The 21307-nt window shown below is 40.5% G+C and overlaps 5 protein-coding genes across 7 annotated transcripts; 3 read left to right on the forward strand and 2 right to left on the reverse strand.

The window, feature by feature from the left end:
- Positions 1–326: 326 nt before the first annotated feature.
- LOC122053259 (UDP-arabinopyranose mutase 1-like) lies at positions 327–3472 on the forward strand. Its single transcript, XM_042615225.1, has 4 exons — positions 327–750; positions 2345–2595; positions 2677–2845; positions 3003–3472. The coding sequence occupies exons 1-4, from the start codon at positions 418–420 to the stop codon at positions 3309–3311; spliced, it is 1062 nt and encodes a 353-aa protein (XP_042471159.1). The 5' UTR covers positions 327–417; the 3' UTR covers positions 3312–3472.
- A 1263-nt stretch (positions 3473–4735) lies between these two features.
- On the reverse strand, positions 4736–7204 carry LOC122053261. 2 transcript variants are annotated; one of them, XM_042615228.1, is made up of 4 exons: positions 7107–7204; positions 6875–6979; positions 5253–5350; positions 4736–5135 (listed from the first exon to the last, which is right to left on the reverse strand). In XM_042615228.1, exons 2-4 carry the CDS (start codon positions 6924–6926, stop codon positions 4968–4970), a joined length of 318 nt encoding a protein of 105 aa, XP_042471162.1. In that variant the 5' UTR covers positions 6927–6979; positions 7107–7204; the 3' UTR covers positions 4736–4967. The 2 variants fall into 2 exon arrangements, with proteins under 2 accessions (XP_042471162.1, XP_042471161.1); XM_042615227.1 differs by having other exon boundaries at positions 5253–5435; positions 7107–7168.
- A 942-nt stretch (positions 7205–8146) lies between these two features.
- LOC122053260 (7-methyl-GTP pyrophosphatase-like) lies at positions 8147–11764 on the forward strand. The gene is made up of 9 exons (XM_042615226.1): positions 8147–8397; positions 8483–8554; positions 8633–8707; positions 8786–8869; positions 10572–10641; positions 10722–10813; positions 11106–11147; positions 11249–11329; positions 11463–11764. Exons 1-9 carry the CDS (start codon positions 8371–8373, stop codon positions 11544–11546), a joined length of 627 nt encoding a protein of 208 aa, XP_042471160.1. The 5' UTR covers positions 8147–8370; the 3' UTR covers positions 11547–11764.
- Positions 11765–16937: 5173 nt separating this feature from the next.
- LOC122053262 (calcium uniporter protein 2, mitochondrial-like) lies at positions 16938–18171 on the forward strand. The gene is made up of 2 exons (XM_042615229.1): positions 16938–17572; positions 17651–18171. The coding sequence occupies exons 1-2, from the start codon at positions 17006–17008 to the stop codon at positions 18098–18100; spliced, it is 1017 nt and encodes a 338-aa protein (XP_042471163.1). The 5' UTR covers positions 16938–17005; the 3' UTR covers positions 18101–18171.
- Positions 18087–20846, reverse strand: LOC122053264 (universal stress protein PHOS34-like). Of its 2 annotated transcripts, none has more exons than XM_042615231.1 (4): positions 20584–20846; positions 20390–20484; positions 20079–20200; positions 18087–18221 (listed from the first exon to the last, which is right to left on the reverse strand). In XM_042615231.1, the coding sequence occupies exons 1-4, from the start codon at positions 20795–20797 to the stop codon at positions 18197–18199; spliced, it is 456 nt and encodes a 151-aa protein (XP_042471165.1). In that variant the 5' UTR covers positions 20798–20846; the 3' UTR covers positions 18087–18196. The 2 variants fall into 2 exon arrangements, with proteins under 2 accessions (XP_042471165.1, XP_042471164.1); XM_042615230.1 differs by lacking the exon at positions 18087–18221 and adding an exon at positions 19732–19937 and having other exon boundaries at positions 20584–20845.
- Positions 20847–21307: the final 461 nt, after the last annotated feature.

Below are 21307 nucleotides of genomic sequence, written 5' to 3' on the forward strand. Positions count from 1 at the left end.
ATACCTCCTTTCATAACTTACCATTTGTACTAATAGTTAATAATTACTCATGATTTATTTTATTTGTATTGACCTACGGATAGATTGATGGGGATGAACAAATAATCTTTTGCCATATGATGGGGTCTTGCTTTGCGAATCGCCTCATGCCAGGGTTTTGCTTTAGCGCTTGCTTGTTGGTGAGGACACCAGTTCGAGCCCAAACGAGCTGCAAACCCAATTCTTGGCCAGCCCATCAACGAGGCCGACGTAGGCCCATTAACGATGCATGGAGGCACCACGCCGCTGCCGACATCCACGTGCCAGTACGTAAGACTTACCTTCCCACCATCCTTTTTCTCCAGTTCACCACTCGGATCTCGCGCCCTACACTCCGTCTGCGATCCAACACCGATCTCCGGTTTTCGGCATTCGCCCATGGCAGCCGGGTCCTCCTCGTCCGTGCCCAGCGATCCCCTGCTCAGGGACGAGCTCGACATCGTGATTCCGACGGCCCGGAACCTGGATTTCCTGGAGGCGTGGCGCCCCTTTTTCCAGCCCTACCACCTCATCATCGTTCAGGACGGCAACTCGAAGAATACGATCTCGGTGCCCGGCGGATTCGACTACGAGCTCTACGACCGAAATGACATCGACCGCATCCTCGGCCCTAGGGCAGCCCGGATCTCCTTCAAGGACTCTGCCTGTCGCTGCTTCGGCTACCTCGTTTCCAAGAAGAAGTACATCTTCACCGTCGATGACGACTGCTTTGTGTGTTCCCTTCTCTCTTTTTATTTATTTACCATGTTCTGGATGTCAGAATTCGATCATGCTCCGATGCTGGGGAACTCGGGGGAATCGTTTTTATGCCTTGCCTTGTTTTGATTGCTATTAAGTTTATAGATTTTAGTTTCTTTCGCCTTTTAACGTTGCCGGATTAGGATTGGATCTTTAAGGAAGATAAATCTTTCTTCTCTTTTTTTGTGATTAGCTTGCCCAACTGTCAACTTTTTGTAAAATTGTTGCTCCTACAAATCTTCTTGTTTCCTACTGTTGTTCTTTTTGTCCCTCAATTTTAGAGAGGATGAAACTGTGGTTAGTTGTTGTTTAGACTCTACAATTATTGACAGATCCATCTTGTGGTGTTGACGGGAGGAGAATAAAGAGATGAAATGAGATTTGTAACTACATTCTTTCATTACTGAAACTTGGATCTGGCGCTTTAGACCCCTTGGCACCTTAACTCTCCACTTTTCCCTGAGATAATTGTATCCGTATATATGCATATCATTTAGATCTGGTTTTTGATCATGGAACATATCAAAGTAGATTTTCTTTTCTTATTGCGTTGTCTTGTCATGTTCTTTGAGAATTGTATAATGTTTCATTGGAAAGGATTTATGTGCAAATAGCATTTATGTGAATCCAAGTGTAAATAATCAAGAGGATATTAACTGATTTCTTCAGATAAAACATTCTATTCTTGCATAAATTGTCAAAAACTTCGTTGCATGGCTGATCCCCTCTAACATAAACACACCTTCCAACTCCTCTAATAGTTCAAGGCTAGCAAAAATACTTTTGATTCACTAGGTTTCTTGTTCAAAATTGAGTAACTAAAACATGGCTTGAATCCCCATTCTTATTGCAAATGATATGTGGACTTTAATTGTTTTCCTTTTCAAACTTTTGAAGAACCTTTGTTGAGTAATTGAAGGATTTCCTTACACAAATATCAGAGGCATGTTTAATGCTACATTGTATAGTTCGTTGTGACCTATTCCAGGATCCTTGTTGTAAATGATGTTGGCCAGAACGTTAGTGTATAAAAAATTTTGTATTCTCATTTTTCACTTAATTGGAAGGTTCCATCTGCACTTCCATTTCCTTTTTCTCACTTGTATAGTTATTTTTGTATTGTATAATTACTTTGACGTAGTTCACTTATCATAATCTTCTTGCAGTTACTCATTCTTTTCCATGAATTCCATGACATGGCATGACCAATATTCTTTGTAAGTAAATTAGTCGCCAAAGCTGGATGTATAAATGTGGGGTAGTTGGATACCGTAACTTCACTTGGCTCAAGGACCGTCTGTAGTCAGCTTAAAGGGCGTTAGAAATATTAGCGTTTAACAATCCATTAAGCATAAGTCTGCAAGCTAGGTACGCTCTGTTTACATTATAGCATAATAGTGCCAAAATTGTATGATTGTTCAGAATATGGAGAGAACCTATTCTAACCTTTTGTCCTATGTTTTCTATGATGCTTCTCTTACTTACCAGTACTCTCTAGTAGAACTGAGCTCTTTTGAAAATGATTGTACTCCTTTTTTGCTGAAAAAGATTTCTTTTTGTTGAGTAGGTTGCCAAAGATCCCTCTGGCAAACAGATCAATGCGCTTGAGCAACACATCAGGAATCTCCTTACACCATCCACCCCATTTTTCTTCAACACCCTGTACGATCCTTACCGACTAGGTGCAGACTTTGTGCGGGGATACCCCTTCAGTCTACGGGAAGGTTCTCCAACTGCTGTATCTCATGGATTATGGCTCAACGTTCCAGACTATGATGCCCCCACCCAACTTGTCAAACCTAATGAAAGAAATACCAGGTGAAATATCCTTCTATGCAATGCTGGTGGATTTCAATGTTGAGAAGTATTTGAAATTATGAATTTTTGTATTGGACAAAGGTACGTTGATGCTGTACTAACAGTGCCAAAAGGTGCATTTTTCCCCATGTCTGGGATGAATCTGGCATTCAACCGGGAGCTCATTGGCCAGGCAATGTATTTTGGACTTACAGATGACAGCCAGCCAAATGTTCGATATGATGATATGTGGGCCGCATGGTGTGTCAAGGTGGGTATGCTACTTTTCCCATCCAATATCTTGCTCCTCGACATCTAGCGAAGCTCCCCTGAGATGCTTTCTTTATTTACCTTACTGACAAACAAGAAACCCAGTTCAAAACTTAAACTAGGAATTGATGTTGAAAATGACCTGGATGTGTTTTTAGGTGATCTGCGATCACATGGGATTTGGCGTCAAGACTGGCTTGCCCTATATCTGGAATAGCAAGGCCAGAACCCCACTTGTGAACCTTAGAAAGGAGCATGAGGGCATCTACTGGCAAGAAGATATTGTTCACTTCTTCCAATCTGTCACACTTTCAAAGACGTCCGTAACAGTTCAAGAATGCTACATTGAGCTCTCCCAGCAGGTCAGAGAGAAGCTCGGGAAGGTTGATGCTTACTTCATTAAGCTAGCTGATGCAATGATGACATGGATCGAGGCATGGAACGAACTGAATCCATCTGAAAACTAAAGACGCAGCCATTGCCTGAAAAACCATCTGTAAGGGCCCTCTTACTGCCTTTATTGTTAGCAGCGTTGTCCCAATTTTTTGTGACCTTGTCAAAGAACAACATTCAACTCGTCAGAAAGACCACATCATGTTTGAATAAATCATTATATCGCACAAATTATGAAATCATGCAATCTATTAATGAAGCAACTCAAGTAGCCTGGCTTTGTATTTGTTCAAAGATAAATCATACATAATTCTGGTGTTCAAATTATAGTGGCATGAGATATTCAATGACAGTATTTCAATGAAGATGCGTAAGATCCACTACTACTGCAGTTTATTGTGCTTGTTGCAAGTGCCTAATGGTACACGTCCGTCCTGACTGTTTCCCAGTTTAAGGTCCCTGAGACAGGTAGGGTTTTGAGCTGTAAACCCCCATTGCGTAGTTCCGGAGCTCAAACAAGTCGGAGCTGGAGTCACTTCCTCCACCATCCTCCTCTTCTGTTTTCCCATGCCACTCTCCTTTTGCTACCAAAGCTTCTCCCTTCTCATAGCAGCACTTGTTGGACTTCTGGTCCCTTTCTCTACTCTTCCTTTGCTTCTTTTTTCTCGAAATCACTAGGTTGAAGAATGATCGAATGAAGTTAGCCAACTTACCATGTTGCCTGTCTCCTCTGTCCTTGGGTTTGCTCTCTGACTTCGTGAGCCGATGGAAGATCACCTCCATGGCTTCTCTGCTGGGCGGCGCATCCACGCTCCTCCTTTCTGCCACCCGCCGAGTTCTTTGAATACCAATAAGACTGGCCTCATTGACCTCGCCGGAGAAGTATAATGCTGCCTCGAAGACGTCGAGCTCGCCTGAGCCATTTCGACGACAAGACTTGGACATCCCTGACGACGACGACGCATACGTAGGCGTTGGAACTGCTATGTTTATTTATATACACGCCATGCACATTAACGGCGAAAATCACTAAGACTAACAACAATCGGAATGTGATACGTGGAGTTTTGGGATAAAGCAGGCGGATCTCAATTCATGCGGCGTCAGTGGCTCAGTGCTCGAGCGTGGCCTGGTGAGGAGCACAAAAGAAGTATTTGTCTAAGTGTTTGTGCAGGGATTCATCGCGACACCTGTCGTCTTATGCTCAGTTAAGAGTGCATTCGTTGGGTCTATAGATATAGGGATTGCTTATAAAGATGACTGTCTGCTCTTGACTGTTAAAATATGCATATATAACTCTAAAATATGGAAGTTTCAAATAAAAAAAAAAGTGAGTTAGAAAAACTATTGTGTTAGGCGTCCAGCCCGAAGACGGGACTAGATGGAGTTCCTATGCTGAAACTTCTGTGGTGGAGCAATTAGAATATGCAAAAATGCAAAGTGAAGCTTGCTCATCCATTTTTCCATAGAAATAGCACGTAAAGATAGATATCAAGGATGAAAACCAAACAAAAGTTCTGCTTTTCAATTTAACAACTAAGATCCAGTGTCGACAATGACGATAAAAGCCCATGCAGCTAAACAGCAGGTGACCACTTAGGTGATGCAGTAGATGGTCTTAGAAAACCAGTCTAATAATAATAATAATAATAATAATGCTAATGCTTGTCAAACAGAGAATCATGGCAATGTGGTTCTAACCAATTGGTACGTTGCCATTGTTGAAGTCTCTATCTTGTTCTCGCGCCGCGCCCTATTCCTGAATGCCACCTTTGGTCTGCTTCCCTCAGTTTATGTTTGGACCGCTGCTTATGGCCAGTTGCATTTGATTCTTGCTGCTTGGCTTGAGGAGGAGCACCATGAGGCCCCAAATAGATTTTCTCAGTTTCTTTGGTTGTCTGTTTAAACCATATTATTTGGCCTAATTTGAATTAGATAATAAATAGTATGATCTGCACCCTAAAGAAATCGCATAGAAGCTAGTAAAGCGATATAATAGCCATTTGTGCACTCACCGTCTCGTGAGGTATAGGTTCTGTTACTGCAGGCACATTTGTGTTGGCAAAATCTGAATCCTCGATAGTCAAGCTTGGGATAACAAATCCATCAGTATCTGTAACATAAATGCAACTAAAGTTGATTGAAATGTTGGAATGATGAATAAGAACGCAGCTCCTTCCTTTTTGACATCTAGTACTCTGTAAAACAAAGCAGAAAGAATATACAATACTACACTAATGTAATGTAGTAGTAGAAAAAGAGTGGAAAAAAGAAACATTGATACTTTTTTTTGGGTAGAAAATCAATAAGGGAGTTGTGTAGTAAAGTGATCACTAGATATAGAAGATGCTTAACTGAGCAAAATCTATGACGAAGACTTCCTCCGAGAACAACAGATATGGAGTCCAATACATGTTAAATATAACTGAAGAAAAAGATAGATAAGCTCTAAATTGTCCAAGATTTCACTGTCATGAAATGTGAATCATAAATTACAAATAAGCATTCTTCCTAAAGAAGCCTTTACTGTAAAAGCCAAATGGTGAGATCTTATAGATAATGATGAATTGAAAGTCAGTGCCACTTATCCAGATCCAAAAATACTAAGTTTTTTCAAGAATGGAATGCAGCTTACATGATCAACTAGTGTTCAGCTACTAATTTGAAGACAGAAGAGAATACCCGTGTTGCCAATAAAGAATCCTGGAATGGATTCAGTTATTTATCGAAATGTTCAGGTTGTACATTTGTCATCAGTCATCTTGCTCATCAATTTGAATGCACTTATAATAATCTGTTTGTACTTCACAGAGACTATCTTCTTCATTACAACTTTTTGCCATCTTAACTGCCATAGACTCCAAAATATATCTGCAACCCCACTGTTGCCTATTATTCTAAACAAGCAGCACTAATATTATGCTTGTGATATTTTGTTTGTTGCAGAATTGAACTACCAAGTAAAATCAACTCTTATCAAAAGATTATAATTGACAAAATCAAGCATCCTTAACCTTGCAGATTCTCATTTCAAAATGGAAAAAAAAAAAAAAATCCTTCTCACTGGACACATTTTGTTGGAGTGGTAGTATAGAGCTTAAGAATCCTTAACCTTATCCATCTTTATATTCCACCCACGGAATTTCAGTTGAAAGAAATGTCTAAGTTAATCAAATTCATCAACCATAGAGATGCAGGTTGATATGAAAAATAGACCTTATTTTTTCGAATTTATCTTTAGAGTTCACTTCTTCCTGTCTGAGAATCCTTGGATATGCAAGCATCGGACTACTCAGCATCATGCATATATCTATATTTTCAAAGTAAAACCAGTAACTATGCCACTTAAAATTTCACTAACGTAGCTCCAAATTCTGGATCTAATTTCCACTTAGAAACATAGCTGATCCACAAGATAAGTAAAATTGCATATAGATAAAAGTATTATGGAAACGTCGCAATTTGTAGGAATTAATTCGGAAGCATCTACTCATACAAACGAAATAAAATAACAATCTTTTTAACATTTTACAAGGATAACGAATCTCAGGAGAATTCTAAAAACTTTACAGAGAAAGAGTAGTTAATCTAAGGTCAAAAACAAATCTTTAGCAAAGAAAACAGAGGTCAATCCTACCCCACTCATCTTCCTCGACCTCTGCTGCCGAACGATTCAAAGAGGGATCCATGGGTCGCAAACGAACATCGATTTCGGCGGCCGATAGGGCGCAAAAGCCCGCACCTTTTCAATTCAAGAACAAGAAACAAAAACAAGAAACAAGAACAAGGGCCACTAAGCGAAAACACGAGATGCAATCCAAGAAGGAGGGGAAAAAAATAGTAAAAGCGGCCCGAGAAAAATGCAAAACCTTCAGAGAGGAGGCGACGGCCGACGGTGCTCTCAAGGGTTTATGGCCACGCTCAGAAAAGTGAAAACCCCATCTGGTATTTTATTAAAAGGAAGAAAAATCTTTTTCCAAACTTGTCGGGTTATTGGGTTCGGATCCATCTATGCCCAATTAAAAAATAAAAATCACAGAGATGAACGTGTTTACTCCTCAGCGAATGCGGATCTAAGTTGGACTTGAATCCGCTTCACCTCACCGAGCAATATGAAATATCGTTCTGGCTTCCGTCTCAAGAACGGAAACTAGCACTCGATTCTTTTCATGGTGCCAATTTTGATCTTGTTCTCTGAGAGAGAAGTGAAACTCAGCAATCACGAGCGCAGATATTCTATCACAAAAACAAATATTCTTATTCTTATTCTTTCATATATAAATATATATATACACGTCAAATTGATTAAGAAAAGCTAATAGCTTGATTATTAGAGCAATCACAAGAGATGCTCAGATGCCAGGAATTGTTGTTAGGAATAATTAATCTTTAAATTAGTCGAGCTACATCATCCATATTCGATTGCGCGAATCAATCAACAGCAAAGTTCGTACTTTTATTCAAATCTTAAGGAAGAAGAAGCCTCTCTGTCTAAATTGTTCAATAGCGCTCCGTGTTCTTCGCGGACGAAAAAACCTGAAAAATCTTGCAGATGTCGTATTTTGATCACCAAATGGAGGTGTTTTTTGTTAATAAGAGAAGGAAATGCTCTTCAATCTCCATACCTTGTCCTGCTTCTTGAGTTTGAGATAGTCTCCCATACCTCCAATTGTCTTCTTGAGACAAATCCTGTGCTGCTCCATGGAAGCGTTGGCGAACTGCTGCAAGTGGTCTTTGGTGTTGGCCAAGAAGCCGGTCTCCGTCTCCTTCCTCTTCTTCCAACAAGGCGAGTTCATCTCGGTCGGGCCCTTTCTCGATTCCATAACAAATGTCTAACTCTGATTGCTGATTTTCTTACGATTAGCCAAAAAAAAAAAAAACAGACGCTTTTACAGTTGTACTCGCCGAAAGCTTGAAGAGGAAGAAAGAACACATTCCTAGTCCTGGATTTCGTTGCCTCCGTTGGATCTCGCAGAGCGTATTCCTGATCTAAGTTTGGGCCATGCGAGATACGGGCCAAGATTCTGGAAGCTGTAAAGCCCAAGGCGCAATTTTCACAGCTTTTTCTCCCTCTCCAGCATTTTTGGGGCTTCCAACCGGCAGCAGTAGCTCCGCCTCGCCTGGAGTCTGGAGATGTCTTCGACCAGTTCCTCCTTTAAGGTTATCTCTAACCGGCAGCAACTGATCTCTCTTTTGTGTTGTTTACTTCCGGATTTATTGCCGATTGCTTTGTCTAATATGGCAGATAATCCTGGGTTCGTCCTCAAGGTCTCGCCGTCAGATACTGTCCGAGATGGGATACGATTTCACCATCATGGTATGCGATTCGCTTCCCATTCTCTCCCTTCGTCTACTTTGTTTCCCGCCACTTCACTATCTAGCGGCTTCATGACAGAGTGCCGACATCGACGAGAAAGAGATCCGGATGGAGAAGCCGGAGGAGTTAGTGATGGCATTGGCTGAGGCTAAGGTTAGAAGACTATTTGATGCTCGGTAGTAAGTTAGATATTGGATTTTAAGAGGTGTGTTACTGTGGTTGGTTTTTCAGGCTGATGCCATTATATCAAAGCTGCGTAGCAATGGTTTTAATGAACAGGATGATGGGCCAACGCTCCTGATAACTGCTGACCAGGTTTAATCTTGTGCAAAGTCCCTTTTTTGACATAGGCAGTAGTGATTGATCGAGTTAAGACTAATGTTTGTTGTATGAATGGTGAATGTCTGCATCATTGTTTGTATTAGTTGTGATGTCAACTTGAGGTACGAAACCTTAACATAATAAAGTGCATCTTTTAGTATGCAAGTCAAAGAAACAATATATAAGGGTTGAGGTTGATCTTCAGATTCAGATTTATGAACAGTGAGGTTAGAAAAATGTTATATTTAGCATGGATCCGTGTAAAAAAATTTACTGCATGGTGGGCCTAACCGAGAGCTAATGACCCACAAGAGCTAGGAGGGAGGGGACCGCACAAGGAGAGAGAGGGATGGTCAATGTTGGTGGTGCCTGAGCCAGGTGATGGTCACCAATTGCAAGACTATGGGGAGGGGTCCTTGCACGAGGTTATCAGTGGTGGACTAACCATTGTCGGTGTAAAAGGTTTAAGGGCTAAGAGAATCATTACTGTGTTTCATGTCATTGATGTCAGATAGGAGGAGAGGTCAGTTGCACAAAGTAGGGGAACTACGGATGCATGAGGGAGTTCTAAAGAAAATCCATCTTCTTGTTTTTTTAATAAAATCCTTTTAAAAAAAAATGGTAGTGCATTCCTTTTATTTAAAAGGGAAGGGTGTGTGTCCCTACAGGCTATGGAGCCAGTGGGTGCTTCCACCTCCCATTCCCTTGAGAAGAACTGACAATAGGTATCATCGGTATAGGGATATAAATGCTTTGCTACTTTTTATTCACTTGTGGAATTTCAGTTTCTATCTTGATTATTTAAAATTGAGATGGTGTGAAGCTTTGTTTGGTTTCATTTCTTTATAGTTGGAGATTTGATATCTGTAGATATTTTTTTGCCAACTTTGTACACTGAACTGAGAAACAAGACATCTATTGTCAAATTGTTGTTACTTGAAAGTATATATCCAGAATACACATCAAGCAAGCTCTGAACAATTTCATTTTCATTTCAAGAAATCATGTCTATTTTCCAGCATGATGAGAAATTGAGGTGGTTGCTCTAAGACAAACGCGTGGCACCCCCTCGCATATCACTTCAAGTTGCCATCTTAACACATTGAACAAATTACGATTCTCTTCATACAAACTAGGATACCGCATGATGAGAAATTGAGGTGATTGTTCTAAGAAGACCACATGGCACCAATACACATGTCATTTCTTCAAGTTGTCATTTAACACATGGAAAAGACATACAAACTAGGATACCAAATTTTTTTGTCACATATCTGAAGTTTTGACTTTATTTCATCTTGTAGTCAAACTTTTGTATTGTTTTTGTTATTTGTCTCTCAGGTGGATAGATGCATCTAAAACCTAAGTCTGTTATCATAGGGTATTTTGTGACTTACTCATGCTGTACTTTCCTTTGTTTTATGGTTGACTATCTCTTGACAACAAATGCATAACACTCACTAGTAGGAAATTCACCAATAATAATTGTACCTTCTATCATGTTAATCATGAAGATAGTTCTCATGTTTGTATCAATGCAAAAGTGATTTCAGTTTAGCATGTATAAATGAAATTTTTTATCTTCCTTGTTTGCCACATAATGTTTTGCTAAAAGTATTTTATATATTTGATTTCTGAAGCAATGCTAGTTACTCTCAAACTAATGCTATCCGCCATTATTATTTCTTTTATTAAGGTTGTGGTTCATGGTGGAATGATAAGAGAAAAGCCAAGCAGCCCAGAGGAAGCACACGAGTTTATTAAAGGTTTTCTTGGACTGGCCTTCATGTTTCTTTTGAAGATTGATCCTTAGACTCCATGACATTATTTGTGAAAATTCTTTCAGGCTATTCCGAGGGTCATGCATCAACAGTGGGGTCAGTTCTTGTTACCAATTTAAAAACTGGGGTCAGAAAAGGAGGATGTGATAAAAGTGAGGTATTGCTTTGTTATAGTAGTAATATTCCAAATTCTGTAATTCATCCAACACAAGAGTTTAAGTAATATTATAAAACAATTAAAAGATGTTTATCTTTTATCATTCTGTTTCCATATTATGACCACTCAACATTTCATATGAATTCCCTTACAAATAAATGCCAAAAACTAATCAAGTTGCATGAAAAAATGAAGACTAGACAATGCTAGCAAATAGTGTCATGTAATGCGATTTCAGTTGGACAAGTTTCTGATTGCTGATAGCTTGTGCATTTCTCTTCCTAATATGCAGATTTACTTTCACAAGATACCAGACAATGTGATAGCTAACTTGGTAATTGCATAGTTTTCTTCTTTGTTATACACAAGTTTCATTTATTTTACTTAATATGTAACTTTTATGATAACGACCTTTACTGATAATATTTTATTCAGATAGAGGAGGGAGATGTACTATATGTTGCTGGTGGCCTGATGGTCGAACATCCATTAACTTCACCATTTGTGGAGGCTATAGTGAGTATTTCTTAGGATTCTGTTGGACAATGTACTAAAAGCTAGCCAGCATGGAAATAGATTGCTAGTCTTTATTGTTCCTTAGTTTCGGTGTCGCCATTTCAGTGTCACCTACAGCAGTATGGTTTTGCAGGTTGGAACGATTGATAGCGTCATGGGGCTTCCAAAAGCTCTCACAAAGAAACTCATTGATGAGGCCATTGAGCAAGAATACTGAGAGGTGTCTCTTAGCTAGTCTAAATGATAATTCTCAACTTCCAATATGTAGTGGTCAGTACTAGTTGAATATGTAGACTAGAGCAACACTGAGACAGCTTTGTACGGTATAACAAGGAATGTGATTTCTGAATTGAAGCCTGATCCAACTTGTTATGACCATAACAATTCATGTTTTTATTGATAACTGCTAGTATGAGTATATTAGCTGCTCCTTCATCAGTTGTATGATACAGTTGCCATGCGCTTGTGCCACTTGATATCAAAATGGTTTAATATTTGACCTCAATTTAAATTGATAATGAAAAATCAGACTTCTTGTAAGCATGCAAATTAATGTGCGGTTCATGATCCCCCTATTAGTATCATAGGTTTGCAATTGCCTCTGTTGCACGCACTATGGAATTTGTCTGACTTAAGCATCAGAGTGCAATTTTGTCATCATCAACTTTGTATTCAAGTGGTTAGGCACCAGAGAAAATATCGTGTCACAGGATCCTTCTCCCATATTGACAAGGAAAAGAGGCAATTTTGCTGAACACATATTGGACAACATTCATTGTTGCACAGTTGGAGCTACATGTATCCTTCTTCTTAAAGCAAGGACCCAAGTGATCACCAGAGCCTTCACCTTCATCAATACACGAAGAAAATAGTTCAATTTTTTATGAATTAGATAAAAAAAAAAAAAAAACAGCCCGGTGCACAAAGCTTCTGTCATACGGAGTCCTGGGAAGGATCCATTGTACGCAGCCTTATCCTGCTTTTTGCAATAGGTTGTTTCTAGGATTCAAACCCGTGGCTTTTGGTCACATTACAACAACTTGCACTAAGGCTCCCCTTCTTTTTATAAATTAGATATTATTAATTTTTTGCTTTTGGCTTTCTTGGTGTACAACAATCACCCTACAATAATTCCGAGTTATGCTACAATAAACATAACATCGGTAATGGATAAAACTTCATTAGGATGAAGAGATCTTAATGGTGGCATCTCTCTGTTGTTCCCTTTGCTTGCAGGGTGCTGGTAACACAGCCTCTGAGTAGAAGTTTTAGGAATGGTGGCATTTGATATTGAATAATTACATGAACCAGAGTCCAGAGTTGAAGGACGATCATCATGGTCATATTGTTCATATTCATGAAGTCAATAGTAGGTTCGGCTTAGCTAGAGTTGGGCCTAGCCTGCCAGAGAGTAGCATCCAAAATTCTAACTTAAGGTTTTACTGCTATTCTTTTATAATATTGTCACAGTTAGAATTCATAATGTCAGTGAGCTTCTCATTTGTGGAGCATTCCCCATCCTAGAAGATATTCGAAGTGCATCTGGAGGCTATGAAAAATTAAGTTAGTTTGTAGAGATCAGAATTTTCTTATTGGAGAAACCATTTTGGTATCTGAAGAGTGTCAGAGGTGACTATTTCTACTTCTTTTCATCCGTGTGATGAGTAGGGAAGTGGGGAAGGATTGAGAGGCCACTTCTAAAAGGTATGGGCAACAAATTTTTGTCTGGTTTTTATTATTTCTTTAATCTCATATTTTATAAATTTAGATATTTTTTTTCCATAGACATAGATTTACACTGAGTTATATCAGTTACTCTTGTCTTTCTTTTTGTATTTATCTTATTCTACATTGTCACTCTAAAGACACTAGATTTTTATTTACAAATGCATGATGAGAAGCAGAACGATGTAGGAAACAATGTTAGTTTGTATCTGTCCTTATCCAACAATAGAAGTTATTTGTAATTCCAACAGTCAAGATGGTAGTTCTTTCAGCATTTGTTAGTGCATTTGTTGTTGTAGATAAGGGAGAATATATGCAGCTCCATGGCTTCAGTCTAGGCCATATAATATAACTTGAAAGGCTTGAATAATTAAGTGATAGTATCTGATTCTAATTATGCTAGAAATGGTTCTCTTCTTTAGTGCCAGTAGTTTGAGTTGTAGCTGACATAGAAACAAGCTCCAAACTGTATGGAAATCTATATCTCACAAAATTTAGATTAGAGAGTAAACAATATACGTATCCAATATTAAACTTGATGTGACAGAAGAAACCACAGAGAATTATATTCCTTGAAAGTGTTATGAAATATACCTCCTCTCTCCATCCAATTCCAAGAATTTATGTAGCCTTCATGGAAGAATTTTGGGACCAGGCCATTTATTCATATTCCACCTCAACTGTTCATTAGAGTTACTAGAATTTGTAGGGGCCCCTCAACACTGAGGTGGTAGTCACTAGAATGTCTAATAAGAATGCACTTGCAGAAATCTATTCAGAATCCAAATTGCTGAAAAAATCTTTCCTCTTTATTCTTGTGATATTTTATTATTGTGATCCATAGACCTGGTAGCTCACCTGCATATTCGTATATAACACATCTGTTTTTTTTCTTTTTTCATTTTGGAGAAAAATAGCAGGGAGAGGACACAAAAACCTGCGGCACAAATATTAAACCTCAAGCATAGAAGAAATTGAAGAAATGAACCAGTCTCAAGAGTTTAGTGCCAGCAGGTATATTATATACTTATTTCTGTATCAGTTAGCCACCCACTTTGCATGCATGCCCACCAATCAATATTCCGACGACAGATGGAAGCCTTAAGAATTTGCATCAACATGCTAGAAACAAATCTTGCATAATTAATGTGATGCTGCTTTCCTTTCCTTTACTCAACAACAGTATTCTGCTTTATCTTAGTGCATATATAAAGCCTAACTGATATAGTCTACAGTACCACAAGGAAGTATACAAAAATGATGTCACGAATCCAGTGGATTGGTGCTTGTCAGTGTTGTCTAGGATCTTTACTTTTCCCTTGTTTAGGGTTTATGGAAGAGGCCTCATCATGGAACCCACTCGGATCAACTAGTGACTGGTGACATTAGATTTCTTTAATTTGTGACCTTGCATACTCAGAAACCATTTCTCTGCCCAAAACTTTATGCTCTTAATTTGCTTCCGACAGGCAAAAAGATTGAACAAGCTTAATTAGCTTGCTGAGAGAGGTTGGTTAAGCTTGGTGAACCTTCAGAAATATATCAAGAAACACAGAGTATTTAAAGTAAATCCATTTTGTGAGCATTGCACAATTCCATCTGCTCTGTGACATTGAACTTCACAAATGTCAGTAATTTAGCAGTGCAAAAGCAGAAGCATTAAGTTAAGCAGGAGATGGTCAGCAGGCACCCTCAATTAATGCTATGCAAGTGCTCGACAAAGGTTGGAGCTGACTGGAATCTGCTTTTGGTGAGAGGAGAACGAGATCCCTCAACACTTGGGGAATTTATGTAATCCAGTTGCGTCCTTGTAGATCTCTTGATTCAAGGTGGAATCGGCCATGGAATCCAACGTTAATTGGAATGGCAGTTGATTGATCACTTTCAGTGACTCCACACGGCTTACGACTTCACTTTCAGTAATCTTAATGTACTTTGAAAATTTTAAAATTCTAAAAAAAAAAATGGAAAAACAAAGGAATTTAAGAGGCAAAATGATTTTTTTTCTTTTATTTTAAGTTGAAGGGGAGTGTTGGCGCGACGGTAAAATTATTATAATGTGATTAAAATATCACGAGTTTGAATCTTGAAAATAGTCTTTCCTAAAAAACAGGATAAAACTACATACAATATATCCAGAGTTGTAACTTCCATGAGACCAGAGAGGCAACCGCCTCAGGGGCCAACCCAATGAAGGGCCCATTTTTTTTTTAATTATACGTAAAATAAAATGAGAGACAAAGACCCTAAATGGCCGTTAAACCTATTCTCACGGCTTCGAGGCACGCACCGATGCACGACTCTTCTTTGAATGCAATTTCTTCTCTGGTGTTGTTCTTTTTCGCACATGATTTCTTCTCCAGCGTTCTTTTCTACCAATGCATGGATTCACTAAACAAGAGGTAATCCTAATCTTCTTCTTTGACCATCTTCTTCGTTTTGCAACATGCGGCACCAATTGTATCCTAATCGTGCAATAACGGTCGTTTGTGCAACCTAATCACGCCAAGGCTATCTCATGCAACACGGGTTGGTGGTTGGCCTTTGCTCGTGTAACCTAATTACACAGCATGGTGGCTGTCACACGCTACCCCGGACGTTTGTGCGAAAGACAACCTAATTACATGGTGGTTACTGCTTGTCGCCTTACTACTACCTGCAGCCACTGTATTGGTCTCAGTGTTATAGGATACACTAAATGAGTTATCAATATTATAGATTGAGAAAGAAATAGTCTGATAATTAGATTATTCAGATTTTATAAATATTTTTACCTCTAAAATAGTTAGCTAAGTAGTGTTTATAATAATATATTATTTTGATTTAATTATGTATTTACTATATATATTATTTGTAAATTGAACTTTATCATTATTTATCGTAGTAAAAAGATCATTTTTTAGTATACGCTTCAGGCTCTGTCGAATACAGATACGACTCTGATAATAGATCCTTTCTCAAGACCTCACATGCTGAGAACTTTGTGCACTTAATTATTTTTTTTATTTTTTAAATTGATATCAGATAAATCTTTAGTTCGATTAATCTAGAGATGACTGATCCGTTCCCAGAAAATTTTCACGAAAGTGCACAGCAGTTGCCAAAACGTGTGGCAAATCTTGTCTGAATTTGTTGATTTTTTAGCCATCGTAATCTAAGGACAAATTTTTCAAAGAGTAATAAATGATGGTCAAATTTGGAAAAAGACATTGTCAAACGTGAAAAATGGGAATCTAATATATTCTTTTTATTGAATGAATCGCCATTAAATCGATTTATACAAACATTAAGGCAACAAATAAACAAACTCAATAGGAGTAAATTATTTATATTGCGCAAAACACAGTTTGATACTCTAAAGTGCACACTATAATCATTTTTTAAAATCCAAAATGTATCCTATTGTGAAATTTGCATGTGGAAACGAATTCAATTGGTTTGCTAAAATGAAATTTTCAGACATCTTTAGAATAACATAAAAAAGGCTTGTAAAAGTTGATATTATTAGTTTTATAAAATACAGGGTGAGATTTGATTAAAAAATTAATATAAGAATGTATTTTTGATAAATGCAGAATACGAGGGTGAGATTTGATTAAAAAATTAATATATAGGTGGGACCGTTCAGGGGCGTTAAGATGACGATTTTACCCTTTTTTCAAAAATGAAATGTCAAACCGACGACCCGGCAGCGCCGCGGACGGCGCAGCTCTTACAGACGATCTCGCGAGGAAATGGGATTCATTCTCAGCCGCCAAAGTTAGAAAGAATCTACTTAAGATACTAAACTTTTTTTGGTACGTCTGTCTGCACGAATCTTAAACTAGATCTGAGCAGTTCAATTATTGATTCCCTTTTCTTTCTTCGTTGCGAGTTGGAAGCTATAAATAAGAGGTTTCTCCATTGGAAGTTGAGAGCAGAGTAAAAGGCAAGAAGAAGAAGAGATTCGTAATGGCGCTGCGGAAGACCCTCGGTCGCCGCTTCTCCAACGTCGCCGCCAAGCTCGCCTCCCCGGACGCCCTTCCCCGTCCTCCTCGGCCCGCTCCCTCGCTCATCCGAAGGCTTCTCCCTGTCCCGCGCTCCCACGAGCCAGGCCTCCTCGGCCGGTTCTTCCATCGCACGCCATTCCTCCAATCCGCTTCCCCGCCGCCACCTCTTTCCCGGCTCGCGCTTCCGGTGGGGGACGGCCTCTTGGAGAGGATCCGGGAGATGAACACTTCCAGGATTCGGCTCGAAGGGCTCCTTCCCCCGCCGCCCCTGTCGTCGACGACGACGAATACAGAGGAGGCGATGGTATCCGCAGCAGAGGCGAGGAAGGTGGTGCGGGCGGCGCGGGTGGAGGCGGCCCGCACTCGGCTGCGGGAAACCGGCCAGAGCTGCGTCTCCTACTCTGAATTCGCGCGGGTGTGCCGAGAGGCGGCCGGAGGGACGGAGGAGGGTGCGCGTCTGGGAGCGGCGCTGGACGAATCCGCCTCCGTCATCGTCTTGGGCGACGTCGTCCTCATCCGCCCCGAAATGGTGAGTACAACTCCGCCCCTGTTTCCTCTGCTTCTAAATTTGAAGGCGCGCCCTGAAGTTGTTCGAATGAATGTGTAGGTGACGGCATTGATCCAGAGCATGATCCGGCCTCCAGCGTCGTCGCGGCAGGAGCGGGAGTTGAAGGAGATGGAGGCGACGAGGTCGGAGATCGAGGCGTCGGCGGAGACGGAGGTGAGACGGGAGCTATGGGCCGGGCTGGCGTTGCTGGCGGCGCAGACGGCGGGGTTCATGCGGCTTACGTTCTGGGAGCTCTCGTGGGACGTGATGGAGCCCGTCTGCTTCTACGTGACCTCCCTCTACTTCATGCTCGGCTACGCCTTCTTCCTCCGCACCTCCAGAGACCCTTCCTTCGAGGGCTTCTTCCAGAGCCGCCTCGACGCCAAGCGGAACCGACTCATGAAGAAGCGCAACTTCGACGTTGGCCGATTCAATGAGCTCAAGAGGCAAATCGGAGGCACCTTCTCTGCTTCTTCTCAATCTCGGTCATCCTCCTTCTCATCGCTTTAATGCAACTGCCGTGACAGGAGCTGCATATTGTACCATATCGAAAGCAGAGTATTCTGTAGAACTGTTCCTCATCCTTCGTCCCGCAGCTGGTGATTATTAACTTGGACAAATTTCCGGACAGCTGAAAACAGAGAAATCAGATTAATGAAATTTACTAACCAAAAGAACCCTAAGCTGCTGAGAAATTTCCACGTATTATTCCAGAAACCAGGAACACATAAAACACTGACGGAATTACCAGTTTCACTGGGGAATTTTGTCCGAGCAAAGCATTGAGATACAGAGTATCTAGAGCCGCTGGAGTGTATACAGTTCATGGATGCCGCCAACTGCAACAGGTTCTTAGATTCTCTAGTTGTCCTCTCACTGAACCAATAATAATATGCAATTGTAATCCCCATTTATGATCATCAATTGTGCCGGCTCCATATTAAAGATCGGTTCAGAGATGAATCATAGAACTTGGGTGGGTATCTGAGAAGCTAGAGCGGGTAGTGTAGATCCGAGAGAGTTAAGTCAACTAGGGTGAAGGAGTTAAGATCCTCTTTTTGTACATGATATCTCATGCATATCGAGTATAGATTAGGAGGCAATTTGATTAAAATATTTTTATTATTATTAGATTCTTGTATTAACATATGTTTTTATTTAGTTTAACGCGCTGTCTTTATGTAATCCTCTTCTTTATGGAGAGAGTTTTCTCCATCATTCAACTCAAGTAGGTTGGGAGAAAGGAATATCTATGGTGGAGATGAATACGTGTGAGAGATCCTCGTATTGCAGCCACATAAATAAAGTCTGGAAGATCTGCCAAAGAAGAAAAAGTAAACAGTGTCGGCAAAATAAAATTTTTAATGTTATCTTCTGCTATAAATTACACCACAAGTCTCTCCGTTATTCGCCACAGAACCAAAAGAAGAAAGGGAGGAGCTCACGAGCGGGAAGAAGAAGAAGAAGAAGAGCAGATGGCGGCTCGCTCTTTCGTCGGCGTCGCTGCGTCTCTCAAGAACAACATTACTACTCGCTTTGCTAGCAGGTTATGAATTCATTGTGACTACGTAATTTATACATAAGAGCGCGATGAGTCAGTCGTATAGGATTGCCTACGTATTGATGTGTTGATTACTTCGTACAGGATGGGATATGCTGCGACGGCAACGGTGGCAGCGGCCACGGTAGAAATCTCTGAGGAGAAGAAGGCAGCGGTGGGGCAGGTGGTGTTGAACTCCACCACAGCCGCCGTCGACGCCTCCTATCTCTCGGTGTCGTCCTCTTCTTGGATGCCGGATCCAGTGACGGGATACTACCGGCCAGGAAACCGCTGGAAGGAGGCGGAGACCGCGGAGCTACGCCGCTCCCACGAGCAATCCAATTAAACTAGGCGTTGTTATTTTATAACTATGTTATGTGAAGAAAGATAATCATAGGTTCAACCTATAGAGGAGATTGTTTCTCCCGAAAATAAGATTGGAATCTAAATAAAACACAAGGATGACGTGATGGTTGGTTAATTTATATGACCTCATCTTGTTTTCAATGCATTAGGAAAACATTGAGATAGTTCCAAAACAATGCGAAATTTTGATGAAAAAATAAATTAAAAGAATCCAAACATGCCTCAGGATCGAGGGGAAAAGGAAATCAGTGTTGATACTTGATTTATTACATTTGTCCAAAGCATAATGTTGATCTGATAGCCAACAAATTAACGATTAATGAATGCACTTAGAAAAGAAAATTTGAGTATTGTTAGTTCTTGTGCTTGGGCTTTTTCACTATCATCACATTGCAATCCGCATGGTGAGCACAGTAATCGCTGACACTACCTAGAACAGCCCTACAGAAACGGAGATTGCAACTATCAAATCTTGTTGTTCCTTGTTCTAAAAGACACTTCGATGTTTTTCTTCTGTTTTTTTGTTTTGTTGTTTCTCTGAACAGGCAATTAATTAACTACACTAGATGAAGAAGCTCGTACCTTTTGATTGCTCCATATCCATGGCTTCCCACCACCAATATTTCCGCATGATGCTTCTCCACTGCTTGGCATAGAACGATTCTGGGATCTCCCTCGTGCACTTCACACTCAACATCCCGGACCTGAAATTGTCAGAAATGACTGAAACCCTAATGAATCCAAGAACTCAAATTAAACGCTTGAGGAATCTTGGCCACGAAACCACATTGGTATCATCGATCAAGTAGTAGGGAAAATTTGGGAAAGTAACAGGGCGTCGATGCAACAAGAACTCGCTAAAACCGTGAGCTTCGAATAGGGATCGGTGTTACCGAATGGGCAAGGCACGTCTCCTTGGCTTTATCGATAACCTTCGACGAGATCTTGGTCAGATCGGCCTTCACGACTGACAGCATGTCCGGCGCTCCTGCGATCAATCGACGAGGCTAAGGCCCCAAATCAAAGCTGAGTTGAAAGAAACCCTAGCATTCGCCGACGAAGAGTGAGACGAGGGAGGGAATGTTACCGGTTGCGGAGGGGCTGATGATGGAGGTCGGCGTGGGCCTTGCGTGGACGACCACTAGCTTGAAGGGCAAGGTGGAGCCGGCGGCAGGCGAGGAGAAGAAACGGAGGAGCGTCCACCGGAGCGCGTGGAAGCTGCGCTCGCTGTCATCGACCGCCACCGCAATCACCGGCTTACCCACTGCCACCGCTCCTCCATCGACCTTCGTAGTAGCCATGCGTCGCTCCCTCTGCAATCGCACAAGAGGAAGCACCGCAGAAGGTTAAAATGGCGTACGATTGGAAAACTTTCCGTTTCATACCCCGAAATTATTAAATTTTTCAAAAAATCCCCAGAGTTTTCAAATTAGCAGTGCCATTTTATTTACGATTAGATTAGAGGTGAATTTCGTGATTAAAAAACTCTGGGAGGCAGTATTGCATTTTCCCCATACGAATTCGATATAGATCCGAAGAAAACGATGGACCTATAACGTAACGTTCTACACGTCCAATACCTGTTTTTTTATTGGACCATTTCTTTGTGTGGAGCCACTTTTTCATCAAATCATCGATCAGGTATAGTCAAGTGGATATGAAGGAAAACTTTTCCATTTCTGCCCAAATTGAAATCGTCGAATCTTAACGGTTTACTGAACTCGACGGCTTAGATGCGAGGATCATGTCCATGTTGTCGTAGCGATTTGGATAGTTGATTACAAAGATGAATGAATAAGAGATGTTCTTGT

Source organism: Zingiber officinale, chromosome 3A (assembly GCF_018446385.1).
Source record: "Zingiber officinale cultivar Zhangliang chromosome 3A, Zo_v1.1, whole genome shotgun sequence".
Taxonomy (NCBI): domain Eukaryota; kingdom Viridiplantae; phylum Streptophyta; class Magnoliopsida; order Zingiberales; family Zingiberaceae; genus Zingiber; species Zingiber officinale.